At 35.7% G+C, this 18,107-nt stretch overlaps 1 protein-coding gene and 1 pseudogene across 3 annotated transcripts; both read right to left on the minus strand.

Annotated features, from left to right (window-relative positions):
- Window positions 1-5,783: 5,783 nt before the first annotated feature.
- Window positions 5,784-6,658, minus strand: LOC131829383 (tubulin polyglutamylase complex subunit 2-like; annotated as a pseudogene).
- A 211-nt stretch (window positions 6,659-6,869) lies between these two features.
- Window positions 6,870-17,687, minus strand: LOC131829384 (tissue factor pathway inhibitor 2-like). 3 transcript variants are annotated; one of them, XM_059171140.1, is made up of 5 exons: window positions 17,468-17,687; window positions 16,962-17,147; window positions 15,822-16,001; window positions 14,097-14,267; window positions 6,870-6,964 (listed from the first exon to the last, which is right to left on the minus strand). In XM_059171140.1, the coding sequence occupies exons 1-5, from the start codon at window positions 17,553-17,555 to the stop codon at window positions 6,942-6,944; spliced, it is 648 nt and encodes a 215-aa protein (XP_059027123.1). In that variant the 5' UTR covers window positions 17,556-17,687; the 3' UTR covers window positions 6,870-6,941. The 3 variants fall into 3 exon arrangements, with proteins under 3 accessions (XP_059027123.1, XP_059027121.1, XP_059027122.1); XM_059171138.1 differs by lacking the exon at window positions 6,870-6,964 and adding an exon at window positions 13,339-13,683; XM_059171139.1 differs by lacking the exon at window positions 6,870-6,964 and adding an exon at window positions 13,339-13,687.
- Between the last annotated feature and the right edge of the window lie 420 nt (window positions 17,688-18,107).

The raw sequence follows: 18,107 nt of genomic DNA on the forward strand, positions 1-18,107 counted from the left end.
TACTCCATTCAGATTTGCATTCCCTCTATGTCACTTAAAACTGCTTTTTCTAAGGTCATCAGTAGTATCCATATTGCTAACTAATATTCAATTCTCATTGCTCCTCTTACTTATGAATGACATCTAATGAAGCTAATCATGTTCATCTCCTTGATACACTTTCATTATTTGGTTTCTAGGACATAACACTCAGTTGCACCTTCTCAGTTTCCATTACCTTGCATTGCATTTCCCTTCTTCCCACTCTTTGACATGACAGCACACCAGAGATCCATCCTTGCTAATATTTGCTATCTACTTTATTCCTTTCGTGATGGCATCCAGTCTAAAGGCTAAAAATGTCATCTATATACCATTAGACAGTTTGCTCCTAAACACCAGGCCTCTATTACCAAGTACACATTGAATTGGAGATCTAATAGGTATTTCAAACTCAGTATGCCTAACGTGAACTTTCAATCTAACTTATAATAAATGTTCCATCCATACCATTCCCTATCTCAATTAATGACAATGCTATCCTTCCAAATTGTAGGCCAAAAATAAAAAACAAACCGAACAACAACAACAAAAGCCCTTGGAATCGGTTCTAACTTCTCATCTTGCAAATCTCAAGTTTGAATGCTTTTTGAAACTGAGTTTTAACACACAGGGAAGTACAAAAAAGTCATTTTTTACTAATTTATTTCCCTACATAACCACCATCCAGATTGAGATATAGACTATTATCACCAGCCCAGAAGTCTACCTCATTTCCTTTTAAGGCCAATACACTTTCTTCTGACCTTTATCAAAATAAAGAGTAACTACACTTCTGATCTTTATCACAATAGATTCGTTTAGCCTATTCTTGACCATGAATAAATGAAACTAGACAATATATATGTTTTTTGCCTCAATATTATATCTGCTAGATATAATGTGTTTAGTAGTTGTGTTGGTTTTTTTCCCCCCATTACTAGGTACCATCTATATACCATTAGACAGTTTGGTATTATTTATTCACTATCAAGTTGGACAATTGAAATGTTTCTAGATTCGTACTATTATGAATAAATGTAAAATGACCACTTTTTACACAGCTTTTGATAGGCATATGCAATATTTCTGTTGCATGCATACTTAGAAGTATAATTGATGGGTAATATGGGTACACACATGAGCAGCATTAGTAGATTCTGCCAAAGAATTGCCCAAAATGATTCTATCAGTTTACACTCCTTCCAGCAATGTATGATAGCCAGAGTTCCAATACATCCTTGCCAACACTAGATATTCTTAGTTCTTTTAATTTTAGTCAGGCTTGTGGGTGTGTAGTAGTATTTTATTATGGCTTTCAAATGTATTCCTGATGGCTAATTCTGTTGATCGCCTTTTCATATGCTTACCTGCAATTTGTACATTCTTTTTTATACAGAGTCTGTTGATATTTCTGTCCCATTATTTTTTTATTGCTTTTTCCCTATTGATATGTTAGAATTTTTTTATAGCTTGCATATGTGTTGTTTGTGTGATATATGCACTAAAAATAACTTTTTCCAGTGTTCGGTTTACTTTTTATTTGTAAAATCTCTTTTGATGAATAGAACATCTTAATTTTTATAAAGTTCACCAATTCACCACTTATCTTTTATAGTGTGTTTTTCATTCCTATATCCTTTAACTACCCCAAGGTCCTGATGGTATTCTCCTACATTTTTTCCTGAGAGCTTTATAGCTTACCATTCACATTTCAGTGTATGCCCTATTTCCAGTTGATTTTTGTTTACAGCATAAGATAGGGGTTCAGATTCATTTTTTCCCCCCAATGGGTATCCAATTGATTCATCACTGTTTATTTAGGTCTTCTTTAATTTTTCTTAGCAATGGCTGTAGTTTTCAGTCGTGTTACATTTATTCCTAAGCATCTAATTTCTTGGAAACTCCTATATGTAACTCTATATCTCATTTTCTAATTCCTTATTCCTGGAATGTAGAAATACAATTTATTTTTAATATTGATCTTGTATCCAGTGACCTTGTTAACTTCACTTATAAATTCTAATCATTTGTAGGCTCCTTTATATTTTCTAGATACTCAAATATGTTACTGAAAATTATGATGGTTTTACTTTTTTCTATCCAGTCTTTATAGAATTTATGTTCTTCTCTTGAGTTTTTACAGTGTTTGGGAGTTCCAATAAAACTTGAATAGACTTGATGGCATTGGACCAATTTGTCTTATTCCACCCTCATAGGGAAAATGTTCAATATTTCGTTATTAGTTACCATGTTAACCATAGGTTTTTGTAGACATGCTTTGCAGATGAAAGAGGATCTCTTCTATTCCTATTTGTTGAGATTATTTTTTTTCATCATTGTCATTGAATTGACATTCAATTTTATCAAATGCCTTCTCTGCATCTCTTTAGATGATTGTATGATTTTTGTCACTTATTTTGTTAATGTGGTCAGTTACAATTATTGATTTTTCTTATGTTGAAAACTATCTTATGCCACTGAAATACACTTCACTTAGTCATAAAGTATTATATATTGCTGGATTTGATTTGATAATATATGTTCAAGTTTTGTGCATCTATTCACAAGGAAGAAATTGGCTTGTAATTTTTCTTCTTTGCAATGCAATACCAATTATTACCTATTGAGAAACAAAAAATATGAAGTGTTCTATTTTAATTATTTGCTGGAAGTGATTTTGCTAATTGAGATTATTCCATGTTAAATCTCTGGAAAGCTGAAAATTGTGGCTTTAGTTTCTTTAATGGGTATAGGAATGATCAGAATTTCTATTTTTATGCCAGTTTTGGAAGCAAGGCCAGCTTCATGGGCATAGAGCCTATGAAGTCATATCCACTTATAAATGTCTTACACATAATTTAATGCTTTATTGTCACCATCTTTAAATTTTTTATTAATTTTTGAACAAAGAAACTCCTCATTTTGCCCTGGACTCCTCAAATGATAGAGTTATTCATGTTTTGTCATACGTGGTTTTAAAGGTATCTGCTTATTTTATCTAACTTATAAAATTTATTAGTATTAATTTGTTAATAAACATTAATTCTGTTTTCAGTATCTTTAGGATTTGTAATATCTGGGTTTTATTACTTATGATATTGATAATTTCTATCCTTTATCTTTCTTTACTATCTTGCTATTAACAAAATACTTCATTAATCTTTATTGAGAAAAAATTTTTCCTGTGTTTATTTTCTTTAAAATTATGTCTGCTTTTTGGGGTGCCTTGGTGGCTCAAACAGTTAAGTGTCTGTCTTTAGCTCAGGTTATGACCCCAGGGTCCTGGGATCTAGCCCCGCATCTGCTTTGGGTTCTGCTGCTGCTTCTCCCTCTCCCTCTGCCATTCCCCCTGCTGGTACGTGCTTTCTCTCTCTCTCATTCTCTCATTCTTGCTCTTGTTCTCTTTCAAATAAATAAATAAATAAATAAATAAATAGAATATTTTTTTAAAAATTATGTCTGCTTTTTGAAATTTTAATTACTGTTATCTTTATTAACTTCCTTCTACTTTTAAAGGAATATTTAAATATGTTTAATTCATAGTTAATTTTCTAGTTTCTCGAAATAGTAGATTGGAACCTTGATTTTCAACCCTTGTTCTCAATATACTAATTTAGAGCTAAAAATTTCCCTTTGGCCACCATTTTAAATGCATCTCAGAATTTCTGATATGTCAGATTTTTTTCATTCAATTTAAAATATAATTCATTGTGATTTTTTTGACACATCTGTTATATAGTAGTGTGTGTTTAATTTCAAAACACTTAGAGACTTTCCAATAATCTTATGTTGATTTCTAGTTTCTCTTGTATTCAAAGAATATACTCCTTAGGATTCCAATTCCTTGGAATGTACCTATGTACATTACCTACTTAGATTAGCAAATGGTCCATTTGTTAAATATTTCAAATGCACTTGAAAATGTTTATTCTGATTAGGTTGGGTGTAATGTTCATTCAGTTGTTTAAATTTCCTAGGTCTTGTATTTTTTCTTGTTCATTTACTAAAAAGTTTTAAAATATCAAATTACAAGATTTGTATTTCTCTTTTTAGTTATGCTTTTTCTTCAAAGTATTAAGCTTTTTAATAGATGTGTAAACATTTATAATTGTTATTTCCTCCTGTTGATTAAGTTAACCTTTTATTACTGTGAAATGTTCCTCATACACTTTGTTTACTCTTGTCAGTCTTCTTTCTCTTCTATTGATAAGCTACAACAGCTTTATTTTGATTTTTCATTGCATGTTACGTGTTTTCACCTTTTTCTGCTTTCAGATATTTGTAACTATATATAAAGTATGTCTCCTGTAAATAGTATTGCATTAGATTTTAAATTTTTATTTGTTTTTTTTTGTTTGTTTGTTAATCTAATCTGGCCATTCTCCCTTTAACTGGAGTACTTAGTCATTTACTGTGACTGAGATGTTTGAGATTAAGTCAACCATCTTATCATGGTTTTCTAATTGTTTCATTTTTGTTTCTTCATTTCTCTTTTCTGGCCTTCCTTTGGATTAATCATCGTTCCGTTTTTTATTCCTTCTTTCCTCTATTGGTTTTCTAGATATATATATATATATATATATATATATTTATTTGTTATTTCATTGATTACTCTTAATATCACCATATGAATTCTACATGGTGAGTTATAATACTTCCCAAAGCATACAAGAAACTAAAATAGTTTAATTCCATTAACCAAAACACCTTTGGTGCCATCAATTTCCTATATTTTAAATATAAGATTTTATATGCATAAGATATAATAGTTAATGGTTTTAAACAGAATGTTCATTTATAATTTTGTAGGTTTTTGTTTTGTTCTGTTATTTACTGGAAAAAACAAACTACAGGAAACTGAAAAACGAGTAGAGTAAGAATTCCTTAAAATAAAAATAAAAAGAACATATACGATTGTATCTTTAAGAATTTTATGGAACATTATGAACCATCAGGTTAAGGAATCTCCATTCTCTAACAAAAACAAACTGAGAAAGGGCAGTATGAAAATATTCTAATGCAGTGCTGCCCAACACAACTTTCTGTGATGATGGAAATGTTCAATTAGGTCTGTGTTGTCTAATATAGAATCTACTAGCCACATAAGTGGTTAACACTAGCTAATGTAGTTGAGGAACTGAACTTTTAATATAGTTTAAATAGCCATGGGTGGCCAGTGGTTACCAGTTGAACAGCACAGTTAATGCCTCATGGCTCAAAACCAATGGTTTTTCTGGGTGATTTCTCTAATCACGCTGAAGGGTGTAGAGGGTTGGGGGTGGAAAGAGAGGAAAGTTCTTAACAGATCTACTTAGTTACTTAAACAAGTTCTGAAACTCTCCACAGCTTTCAACTTTTTTTTTTTTTAAGATTTTATTTATTTATTTGACAGAAAGAGACACAGCAAGAGAAAGAACACAAGCAGGGGGAGTGGGAGAGGGATAAGCAGGCTTCCTGCCACACAGTAGGGAGCCCGATGCAGGTCTCTATCCCAGGACCCTGGGCTCATGCCCTAAGCCGAAGGCAGGCATTTAATGACTAAGCCAACGAGGTGCCCCTCTCCACAGTTTTCAGAGGCAGGGGCTGGGAAAGGATAAGGGAGACCTGACTATGCCCTTGAACTCCTGGCTAATGACAGTGGGAGTAAAAGGCCTAGGATTTGGCTTCACTTATATAGGAAAAGGCCTGTGGTGCCACATGCAGAATCTGAGGCTTGGGCCATCTGTGCATGGAAATCATCACCGTGGGGCTGGTGGGGATGCTCATTTTTGGACAGGGTTTCCAGGGCTAAAAGAGGATTTAGAGGAGGAGGGAGGACCTGAGGGCCCTTTCTGGCCACCTGCAGGCTGGATAAGCCCTTTGTTTTTAGGGAGTAAGGTGTTTTTCTTGCTTTTGAATACTTTTCTGGGATCCAGCTTGTTCGCAAAGGAATTGGTCTCTTCTGCAAGGAGGTTTGGGTTGTAGGTGATAGGTTTATACATGTTGAACCAATTTTTGGCCTGTGAACTAATGCCATAGCTGGGGAAGGCATATTACCATTGCGGCAAGCCCAGGTGCATGATAATAAGGCGAGAGTAAGTGGTAAAGGTATTTGTGAGAAAATGCAGGATAATGCTCTATCCAGGAACCAGATCTCAGGGTCTCATGAATGTTAGTTTTCCTCTTTTGTAGATGAGGCAAACCTCCTCATTCATATTGCAAGGATCCTGCTCAAAAACCACACTGGGAGAATCAAAGTGAGTTTTTTCTCGCTGGTTCTCACCAGCTTCAGGTGCATCAACTTCCAGGTCTGCCAGAGTTGGTGCACTAGGGGGTTGAATACTCAGAAGACTGGTTGGGTTGAGTCAGGTTTGCGATGCAGTCACTTGCCATGCTGCCCAGTGGAATAGTGTGCTCATCCAGCTTCACATTCCATGTCATGTGCAGGCCACTGGTCATCAGATAAATATGCATCACATTCTCAGGTAGCACATGGTTATTGTTTTTGTTCCCCTGAGGAAATCCTATGACACTTGGCAGGTGGCTTTTCTATAGTAGTGACTTCTGTCACACCTGGGGAAGATTCTAGGCAGCGGGTCATCCCCAAGGTCACCTTCTGGTGCAGCTCACTGCAACCTGGCGGCAGCATACCATCCATGGGTCACGTTCCCACTCCAGGCTCATTTCTAGTTTTCCATGTTTACATCTTCAAGTGCTCTCATTCCATTTTGCAGTTATGTGCTTCCATCTGGGATCATTTTCCTTCAGAACTCCCAGAAATGTTTCTTGTAGTGGAGATCTGCTGGCAACAAGTTCTCTCAGCTGTGTTTAACTGTAAACATCTTTACTTCTCCTTCGATTTTGAGGGATTTTTTACTGGATATAAACTATCAGTTTGCGGGTTTGTTTGTTTTCCTTTAGTGCTTTCAAATGTTAATCTTTCATTTTCTGACTTCCATAGTTCCTGTTGAAATGTCCGTCATTAGTCTTTTTGATGCTTATTTGGAAGTATTATGTCTGTTTTTCTAGGTATACAAAGATTGTCAGTCTGTTTTTAGCTTGCAGAAGATTGCCTATGATGTGCCCAGTTGTGTTTTGTTTGTTTAGTTTTCTGTTCTGTTTGGGATATATAGAGCTTTTTGAATGTATAGTCATATGTATTTTAATGAGTTTGGATAAATTCTTAGCCAATATTTCTTCTAATACTGCTTTTTATATTCAATGTAATATTTATTATTGCACATAAAACCTTTCTTACCTCTTTGTTCAAATGTTACTGTGTTTTACTGAGGAAGTATCTCCTGATCTACTGGACTTTGCCACAACTATCATACTCTGAGCTTTCCTGTAACAAGGTCACATAATCAATTTAAGAGTTGAGAAACTACTAAATTAATGCGGCTTTCTCACATTTCATGCAATAATGTAAGATCATAATCCAACAGGCAGAGGAAAAACCAAATAACATCACTTTTTCCACAAACTGGAAGAAAGTATCTGTAATTCATATAACTAACAAGGAATTCTTACTCAGGATGCCTAAAAAAATACGTAAGTTAACAATAAAAGACACAGAGCCAAATGGAAAAGTGAGAAAGGAGTATAAAGTGGCAATTTATATAAGAAGGAGAATAGCCAAGAAAACATTAAAAAAAAAATCTCAATCCCATTACTAATCAAGAAAGTAAAAATGAGAGCAGTAATGAAGTACAAATTCTCACTTATATGAATGGCAATAAAGACCTGAGTAATGCACAATGTTGTAAAAAACTTGAAATATAAATTCTTAGACATTGATGACTACAAATATTTGGAGAGCAATTTGGCAAAATATAGTAGCTCTAATGAATCCGTCTTTAGCAATTTCACTTTCACATACACATATATGTTCAATGAGCAATGTATATAAATATTATTATTTGTTATAACCAAAATTTGGGACTAAATTAAATATCCATCAACAGGGAAATGAACGCACTGTGCTATATTTATGTAATGGAATACCAGAAAATAAATGTGGCAGATCTTCATGAAACAAGATAGATTTATAGAGTATGTCCAAAACTTAAGAGTGAAAAGGCATGATGGCAATGGATACACACGGTTTGACACCATATAAGTAACTTTAAAACACATAGAATAATACTTCATATTGCTCTGGGTTATTATATTTATAATACAAGCATTAAAATATGCACAGAAAGTATACACTCCAACATCAGGAAAGCAGTTGCTTCTCATGAAAGTGAGGGGAAATAAGAAAGAGGTGCATTTTGAGTCTTGAGCTCTGTTAAAATAGAAAAAGCACCTGAAACAGACTTGGGAAACTCCTATCATGTTTTTTTAAAGTAGGTTGATTATATAGTTTTCTGTACTTTTCTGTATATTTGAAAACTTTCATGATTAAAATTAAATTGTATAATGTAAGCTCTATTTTTATGTTAAAAATTTTAAGCTAAGTTTAAAGGGAAGTATTAACATTTAGTGAAAGAAAACATAAAATTTTTAAAGGTTCAACCTTAGCAACAATCCTGGAAATATCAATTACAGTAATGATGAGATACCATTTTATTATGACAAAGAGGGATTTGTTTTTCTGTTCATTTAAAACCCAGTGTGTTGGGCATTTGCATATATTCTTATTCTTAGATGGTGATAAACTGATATAATTTTGTAATGTAATTGGTAAGTATATACTGAGACCATTAGCATGTTTATACCTCTTGACTAAGCTACTTCCACTTCAAAGAAACAGAAATGTGGTTGATAATCACCTAGTGCTGAAATTCTGGATCATTTTAATTTTTATCCTTTTATATACTTTTAATTTTTTATATAGTATACAATATGTATAATGACACATTTTAAAATCAAAATATAATCTACTAATTTTGCATGAAAAACTTGAACATCCTAACAATAAAACTCCTTGGAAAATAACTATATGCTGTATTAGTGCAACCAGGAAGCTGTACTAGATACAGCCAAGCCCACAGGGCAAATGATTAAACCTACTTGAGGTAGGTCCAGAAGATTCAGCTTGTCAAGAGGTTAGGAAGGAAAGATATTTGTTTCAAAGGAAAAGGAAAAAAAAACTTACAAGGGCATAAAATAGTGTTCCTCAAAGTATGACACATGTATACCTCCTCATCAGCTGGAGTCATTGTAATGTACATCTTTGCCAACTCAAACCAACTAAATCAAAACTCCTGGGCATGAGGCATAGTAACCTGCCATATGCCTGACTCCCTGGATTGTTCTCATGCACAAAATTTGTTCACTACGATACAAAAAACAAAAACAAAACAACAACAACAACAACAACAACAACAAAAACCCAAAATAATATGACATACTTTGGAAATTGACCATAATTTAGTTCAACTGAATTGTAGCTTATAGGTGATGGTAGAATGGGGGAGATAAATCTGGAGAGGAATGTCATGGTCCACTTGTAAGAAGTCTTAAATGGCACACTAGGAGCTTGGACAGTTAACATGAAGATTCAGTGGGAACCACTGAAGAGTTTTAAAAGGAGTAACCTGATACTGTGGCATCAGTGTGGATGACTGGATAGGGAGCAAAGAGGCAGAAGGGCAACTTGGGACAATGTTTTAATTTTCCTGGAATAAGATAGCAGCATTACCATAGACTTGAATACATATACTTGGTGACAAATTGAATACAGAGTGAAGGGAGAAATGCTTTGGGATGATTCCAATTCCTTCATTTGCTTGCCTCCATTCTAGTCTTAAAACAGAATATCTAGACAAAGAATATCTTAAAACTATAAGCTGTACTTTTCTACCTTTGCTTGTTTTCTCACTTTTCTACCTTTGCTTGTTTTCTCACAAGACCTATATTTTACTAGAAATATGAAGCCTATAAAGATAAGCTTGTGCAGCCACTATAATAATACATGGGCAGACACTCCAGAGGACATTCTCTTACTGAATAATATCATTAAATAAATGTCTCCAAGATTGTTGGCAGAGAGCATGTATACTTGGAGATACTGTGATCCAAGCAATCTGAAAGGCTCCATTGCAGTTTCTGGGTTTCAACATGTGACAGTGTGTGTGCCTAGAGGAGGAATGAGTGGTGGTCCAGAGTAATTTTTTTTCTCAATAAAAGGCTATTTTATTAAAAGCCAGCCCATTTTTGTGTGTCTTTTTTTGTGTCCCACAATGAGACATTCCTTTTAATCAGTCTGTCTGGTGAAACCACAGCAGTGACTTGTCTTCAGACTGGCTGTGGCAAGAAGGAATTTCCCTTAGATGGCAGGATGACCTATGCCAGGTTTATATATTTCCTCATTAAAATAAAATGGCAGACATTTGGGGTATTAGAAAGTTGTTTTCTGAAGGCTCGAATTCCTACCCAACCTGAACAGAGAGCTACAGCTGTACACTGAATGTAGGGTGAGCAATCCCCCTGAGGGCTTTGGCTGCAGGGAAGTTAAAGGCAGCAAGTACCAAATCAAACTTCCCTATAAACCAAGAACCCCCAGAATTCTCAAAGGCTCCAAATCACTCACTGGACAGTCCCCGAGCACATAAGATCCTTCGGCTACGATCATTCTCAAAACCCACCAAAAGTAGTCCAAATGCAGGCCTTACTCAACCAAAACCTTTTAATGTTAATGCTGCTTTTTGGTTACATCCCATATAAAAGCTATAAAAGCATTCCTCCTCCCACTCCTTTTAAAAATGTCAGTAGTTTCTTGGAGAACCTAACGTATCTGTCCTATACAGTGTCCAACATTATGGATTTGGCTGATTGACCTTCCCTGGTTTCTTGTAAATTGTGCCTTCATCCCCAGTATCACCTCATGATCTGGCAATATGATAGTAAGATCTAAAGGTTTGGTTAACTTCATTGTTTTCCTTTTTCTTTCTTCAAGAGTCCTTCATGGGGAGTAGGTGTGTAATACTTACTGCATCATATCAAGAAGTAAATAATGTCTGGTGGCACATTTTTATTAATGTTAAAATTATCCATGGATTCAGAGACATAGCCTAATTCCTGCATCAACCTTTCATGTCTTGATTTCAGCATCCAAGGATGATCATTGTCCAGATGTATACTTTCATGAGAGCTCCCTTCTAACATTTCAGTGTGTGTGTGTGATTGAGATTCTCTGTGAATGACTTTCATACACTATTTAGTTTCCTGGCAAAATTTTAAGGATAAACAAAATAGAATAAATGCTTTATTCTTTCTTTTAATTTATCATTTTTCAAAGTAATGAGAGAGTTCCCTAACAACCTCCAAAAGTGACCAAGGAGGTGTGTAATTATTAACTCATTCTGTATTCATTTTAATATATTCATATATATTCCAGTCATTATTTGTTTTTATGTTCATATCACCCTATTTTAGATCACTGAAAGGCCCTTAATGTTACTCTCCTGTTTTTGTGACATGATTCAAATAGCTTCCTTATTCTCTGGAATAAGATGGCCCAGGTTCATCTTATGTATTTCCTCTTCCAGACCTGGATTCAGTGATTTCTCCTAAGAACCCTGGTTCCCTGGTTCCTTCTACTGAGAAATCATATTTAGAGACCACCGTGTGAATGGGAGGTACACTTACTGCTACTGAATTGTCATTGCTTCAAGGATATTTCAGTGGGAGGGTGGAAAATACTTTTTTTTTTTCCCAAAGAGAAAATAAATTTTGATTTCATGCTAATACTTATATTCCAATTTAAAATCGAAAGAGATTAATTTCTTAATTTCCATACTTTTTCACTTAACACTAAAAATCTTGACTTCTAAAGAAATAAATTCTTATATATTCATACAGAATATATAGTAAAATGTAGCATTCTGTGTTAAGTTCAAAATAAAAATATCAGTGTTAATAATAAGACTACTAAATGCATGGGTGCTTGGGTGGCTCAGTTGGTTAAGTGTCGGTCCTGGGATAGAGCCCCATATCGGGCTCCCTGCTCAGCGGGAAGCCTGCTTCTCCCTCTCCCACTCCCCCTGCTTGTGTTCCCTCTCTCACTGTGTCTCTCTCTGCCAAATAAATAAAATCTTTAAAAAAAAAAAAAAGATTACTAAATGCATTTTCAGATTTCTTCAGAATTTACTTGACCCTTAGATTATATCCCTTAAAAGAGAGTCAAAATACTGGCTTTGAAAGTCACCAGAAATAATTACAGATTTCTGCAGTTAGGCCATTATTTGTTATTCATTTGGGTTGAGTTGTTTTGGTTTGTTTCCAGTTGTACAAGGAATGCTTTCTATTCTTTATATTTTGTTTTCTTATTATATAAAATGTTTACATGGTCTAATATCACAGCCATATAATGAGGTACATTCACATAAATGCCTGTCCCATCCTGTTTTCCCCTTCCTGCTAAAGGTAACTATTTTAATATTGTTATGTCCTCTGTAATGTGTGTATTTATTCATGTTGCTCTAGACCCTTTTTAAAAATGTATTCTGAGGATCAGATGATATCCATATATAGGTATTTTGTTTATTTTTACATTCATATCTTTAATCCCCTGGTTATGATTATCTGGTTTATTTCCTGTTATTGGTTTTTCTAAATAATACATCAATGAATGCCCTCAGGATTATACCATTTTGTATTTTTCTCACAATACCTTCGAGATAGATTTTTAAAAGAGGGATTGCTCAAGCAAAATGCAAATGCACTTATAAGTTTGCTAGATTGGGGGGTATACTTTTAAATATATGGACCTTACCATGAAAATGTAGGAATTTTTTAAAACATTTTTATTACAGTGGAAAGAAAAAACTGTTTAACTGGAATGATCATATTTATCAAGAATAATTCATTAGTAGAATTTAAATTATCAAATTCATGTATAGTCTGTGGTTAATTTAAGTAAATGCCTTGAATATTCAGTTCAAAAGCTCTAACAATTTTAGTGTTTTGTCTATTATGTCTTTGGAAGTAATGAAGATCTATTATGTATAAAGAAATACATAATGTGAGTGGGGATGGATGGGTGGAAAGGTAGATGAAAAGAGGTGAGAATTTTATCCTGGAAGAAAGCATTTCAGATTTTAATCAATTTACCAACTTTTTATTCAAAAGTTATCTTATTATCCTCTAAGTGACACAGTAGATATAAAAGTTAGTGATGTCTATATAATAGCACTTGTAATATTTTCTAAACTGTTGGTAAATCTGCAAGTTTGTTTCCTTGGACCTAAAATATAATCCAACTTTTAAATGCAGAATAAAATGTATTTGCTGGTCCTTTTTATGATCATATGTGTTAAGAGAACATGACTATATCGTCTTTTCTTTTCAGTTATGATCACTGCTGAAATCAGGAAGAACAACTCCAAGAAATGAGTGAGTCATTATTTGCTTTTATATCTTAGGCACAGCAGCAATTCAACTACATTAAAATATAGGTGAATGGTAAATTAAAAATAATCGATTCACATTTGAATAGCAGCTGGTTATGTGTAAAAATACATGAAAAAGTAACCTGTAGCAATAAAAACTGATGTATAAATCATTAATGATTCATTTCCCTGTATCACCATATTATTCTTCAGATATAACCACAGAGCCAGTAGCATCCACAAGATGACATACAGGGGAAAAGGTTAAAATTACTTCTTCCAAGTTAGTTATCTTCCATGGGCAAAATAGTGTCGGGTATCTTCTCATTCTTTTCCTTCTTTCTTTCTAGCTAAAGTCAACAAAATAAAAATATCACATATCTCCAGTCCATAGACTCACTTTAAATCAACATTTCCAATATGCTTACACACTCACCTCAACTATTTTTAATGATTATAAAGTCAGTTTTACTCACTATCCACTCAAGTTAATAACTTTCTACCTTTAAAATGCAAGGATACAGCTACTACCTGTTGAAGCTAGCCACTACAAGTATTTAACAAAACTGACTGGTACTAAAGTGCCATTTACATAGAAATGGTCTAGAAATGGCAATTAGGACAACGGATACATAAGAGATTTCCTCAAATCTCTTCCAGAGAAATGGCTATTAGGACAACAGATACATAAAAATATAATTTTGCTAATGAATTATTTATAAAGTTAATTTAAAAATTGAATAAGAAAAAATCTACTACCTTTTAGGCAAACACGTGTGCAGTCCTCTATGTTATCAAAGTTATTGTCATTCCCTCCACAGCCAGTATAGGTGAAGGCCTCACAGGCTTTGTGTCTTGGATTAAAATAATAGCGAGTTACATTACCAGAGCATTCGCCCCCATCTTTTGGACTGTAGCAAAATGATGGACCTTGATGAAAGGGAAAACAAAATTAGAAATGTAATAATACCAAAATTAATTACTGAAACTTCATTCTGAATTCAGAATATCATACCAAACCATTTAAAAAGTGTGTCTCAATTTTCAAGAAAGCTTGCATGCTCTAGTTTGTTAATTCTAAAATTTTTATAAACTGGAGAGAATTTCTTCTGAAGTTATGTCCTTGTATCATTTGAATGTGTTAAGAAATTAAACCCAAAAAGCAGATACGGTCAAGTAGAAATTGGTTGTGTTTCAAGGGTTGATGTATGACATGCTTTAGTAAACTTCCTTGTGTTGGTAGATTTATTTTAAACGTTTTCATCAGTTCTCCTTCCATCATTAATTAAGTATACATTTATGTAATTCCCAAGTAGTCATTGGAACATTTTTCTTTATATAAAACATTTAAGGAAACACAAGCAACAAAACCATCTTCTCATTAACTCGAGATTCTGCGTACAGGACAATTATAGAGCTTCCTCAAATCTCTTCCAGAGCAAGTTTTCCTTGTTTGTTAAATTTATGTGTCTTTCTGTATGTGTGTCTCTGCTATGCCTAGGGAGAATGCCTGTATTGCCTCTCTCTACAGAAATATTGCCCAAGTAACCTGTTATTTCAGGGACTGAGGAGGTGGGGGGGGGATGTAGGTAAGAAATAGGAGCAGAAAAAAGAAGGATGGAGAGGTCTTTGTCCTACACTTTGCAATTACTAAAGGTTACAGAAATCTAACCAAAAACCTTAGACAGAAATTTTCAAGATTCACCATCTGAGGTCTGGATATGTTCTACTACATCCTATACACAAGTGATTCCATATAAACCTGAATTCATGGCATTCAGAATACTGTGATTTCTTTTTTAAGATTTCTCCTTTTTTTTTTTTTTTTAAGATTTTATTTGTTTATTTGAGAGAGAGGCATTGAAAGAGAGTATGAGAGGGAGGAAGGTCAGAGGGAGAAGCAGACTCCTCGGGGAGCTGGGAGCCCGATGCAGGATTCTGGGATCAAAACCTGAGCCAAACTGAGCCACCCAGGTTCCCTAACGGTATTATTTATTTTGAGAGAGAGAGCAAGAGAGAGTGAAGAGGGCAGAGGAAAGGGAGAGAGAAAACTTAATCTCCATGCTTGGGGCATGATCCCAGGAGCCTGAGATCATGACCTGACCCTAAATCAAGAGTTGAATGCTTAACAGACTGAGCCACCCAGGCGCCCCCAGAATACTGTAATTTTTATATGTAAACTGAGAAGATGAGAAATAATCCTAAAGAAACAATCCCAAACAGGAAGCAAAAACTTAAATCATGCACAGCTTTGTGACTTCCTAGCCCTGAGAACTTGGCAAGTCATTAACTTCTGGTAGCCTGTACTCTCGTATGTAAATGGGGTAATAATAATAATACTATATATATATATATAGTAGGTTTGATACCCTACTATATGTGAAATCATCAGAACACAAGGCATGTAATTACACATCAAAGTATTACTTTTCTTCCATCCTAAAATCTTAAATGAAACAGAAACCCCATAAAAATAGTATTTACTTTTCTTTGGTGCACAGTAGGCCATACAAGTATCCTTGTCCGGGAAACTGTTCTTATTGTTGGGACACTCGCCAGATATGAATTTTTCACATGTCATGGAACTTAGGTTGAAGAAGTACTTTCCTGTGCGTACTCCACACTGCCCCTTACTGACTTCCAACCTGCATCTATGAGGAACTTCTAGGAAAAGGAGGGCATAAAAAATGCTAGTCAAAAATTAGCTTTAGTAATACTTAGTATTACTTACTTTCAGTATTACTAATTAATAAGTTACTGAAGTAATTAGTAAGTAATACTTCCTTAGCATTACTTCAGAACTTTACTGCATTTTCAGAAACAACTGGGGAGAAAACGGTATCACATTTAGTACCGGGATAGTAAATCCCCAGAAGACTTTTCTTTCATCCAGTTATTTAGCTCTTTTTTTTTTTTTTTTAAAGTAGCAGCCTCAGACCCGAGTCAGCCAAATACAGTGGAAAGTCTTTCTGTTCTCTCAGGGTGTTCTGATTTTTCTACATAGGAAGTTAATCAGACTTATTCATAGGAATACATACACATTTTTCTTTGGCTTAGTTCCTTGAATGGCGAAGTCCCATGTTTTGTTACTGGCCTTACCAGATATAATAAATATGATTAAAATGAAATAGAAACCATGATCATGGATCTCTACTATATCCCTGTACTAACCCAAAACAAGTTTGGGTGTCAGGGGACAAAAGGAAAAGTTACAGTTAGCTAAATCACATCTTAACAATAAAATCTGCTGAAAAGTTTGTCAGATTGATGGATAACCGACAGGAGGAAACAGGGCTCTCCAGGAGGCATAAAAAAAAAACACATGGGTTTAGAACTAAGGATAAAGAAAAGTACTTATGTGGTACCCAATACATCACACCCCTGCATTATTATGCCCTACGATGAACTCTTGCTCTGAGCCTGCACAGACCCTGAATTATGATAAATGCCACTTAGGAGAGAAATTTGTTAGCCAGTGTAAACATGGGATTACTTTCTGGAAATAATAAGCGAGCCTTACTTAATGTTTGAGAAAATAAAGGCTAAAACTTACTGTAGAAAATGGGATCTGGGAAATTAAGTTACTAGCAGCGAGGAGATCTGAGCTTGAGCAAGGCCACTTACTGTCTATCCTCCAGCAAGCTTCATTGCAGTCCTCCAAAGTTCTGAAATTGTTGGCATTGCCCTCGCAGCCTCCATAGAAGAACTGGCGGCAGGTCTGTGTCAACCTGTCATAGTAGTAACGGCGAAACAGGGCTCGGCAGATCCCCTCGTCAGGGGGTAGGAGGCAGATGTCGGCATTGTTTCCTTCTGGAGGAGCAGAAGGAGTGCCTGAGAGAGGGAAGGAGGCCTGCCACGTCTCCGGGAAGGTAGAGGCTTCCCGAGGACTTCTGTCCCTCTGCTTCCCCGCACAAGGGTTGTTGCAGAGAGAAAAGTACAAACTTCTGCAGGAGTATATCTTCCCGCGGCTCCCAGACGTCCTGTGCGACAGGGGTCTGGGGAGAGCGGGCAGAGAGAGCAGGGCAGAGAGAGCGGGTGCAGTCCGGAACCCCACAGTTGCAGCACCACCCCTGCTTACCCCAGGGCAAAAGCCCGGCGCAAAGAGGAGGGGTCCCTGGAAAGGGCAGTACCTGGAGAGCTCTGAGCATTGACTCCCCGCCCGCTCATCAACAGGACCAACCACACAAGTGTAACCCCTAAGTCGGTGATAAAGTCCATGCTGTCCTGTTTGAGTGGCCCTCAGGGCGAGGCGTTTCTTGAATGTGCAGGCAGGAAGAGGGTGCACAAGGTCCAGTCTCCAGGCAGCCTGGGTGCCGATGCGGTGGGTGCCTGCTTTATGTAGGGTGATTGTCCTTCGGACCCTGGACAGGGGCGGAGCATGCCTGCGTGAAGCTGGGGAGGCTGATTCATGCCCCACAGGCTGTGACCTATCACAGCCCTGTGAAGGAAAGTGCGGGGACTGGGGGATGGGCGGGGCGATTCCCCACCAGGTAGAACCTGCCTCCCAAACTTTCTTCTAGCTTTGAGGGAGTGACTAGACGTGACATTATGTGAGTGATAGGAAGTCCACAAGCTAGAGGGAAATGACCTGGGGGTGATTGCACAAGGTTCCAACTTGCAGCATCACAGGGAAGCCTGAATCTCCATGATGAAAGCACTGAGTCCAAGTATTTGAAGGCAGAGAGCAAGTGTGAAATTCAGCTGAGGAGAGCCTAATTCCTTGCAACGAATTATTAGATTAGATTAGATTAGAAAGATTAGAAAGTCAAT

This window comes from Mustela lutreola, chromosome 4, assembly GCF_030435805.1.
Source record: "Mustela lutreola isolate mMusLut2 chromosome 4, mMusLut2.pri, whole genome shotgun sequence".
Taxonomy (NCBI): Eukaryota; Metazoa; Chordata; class Mammalia; order Carnivora; family Mustelidae; genus Mustela; species Mustela lutreola.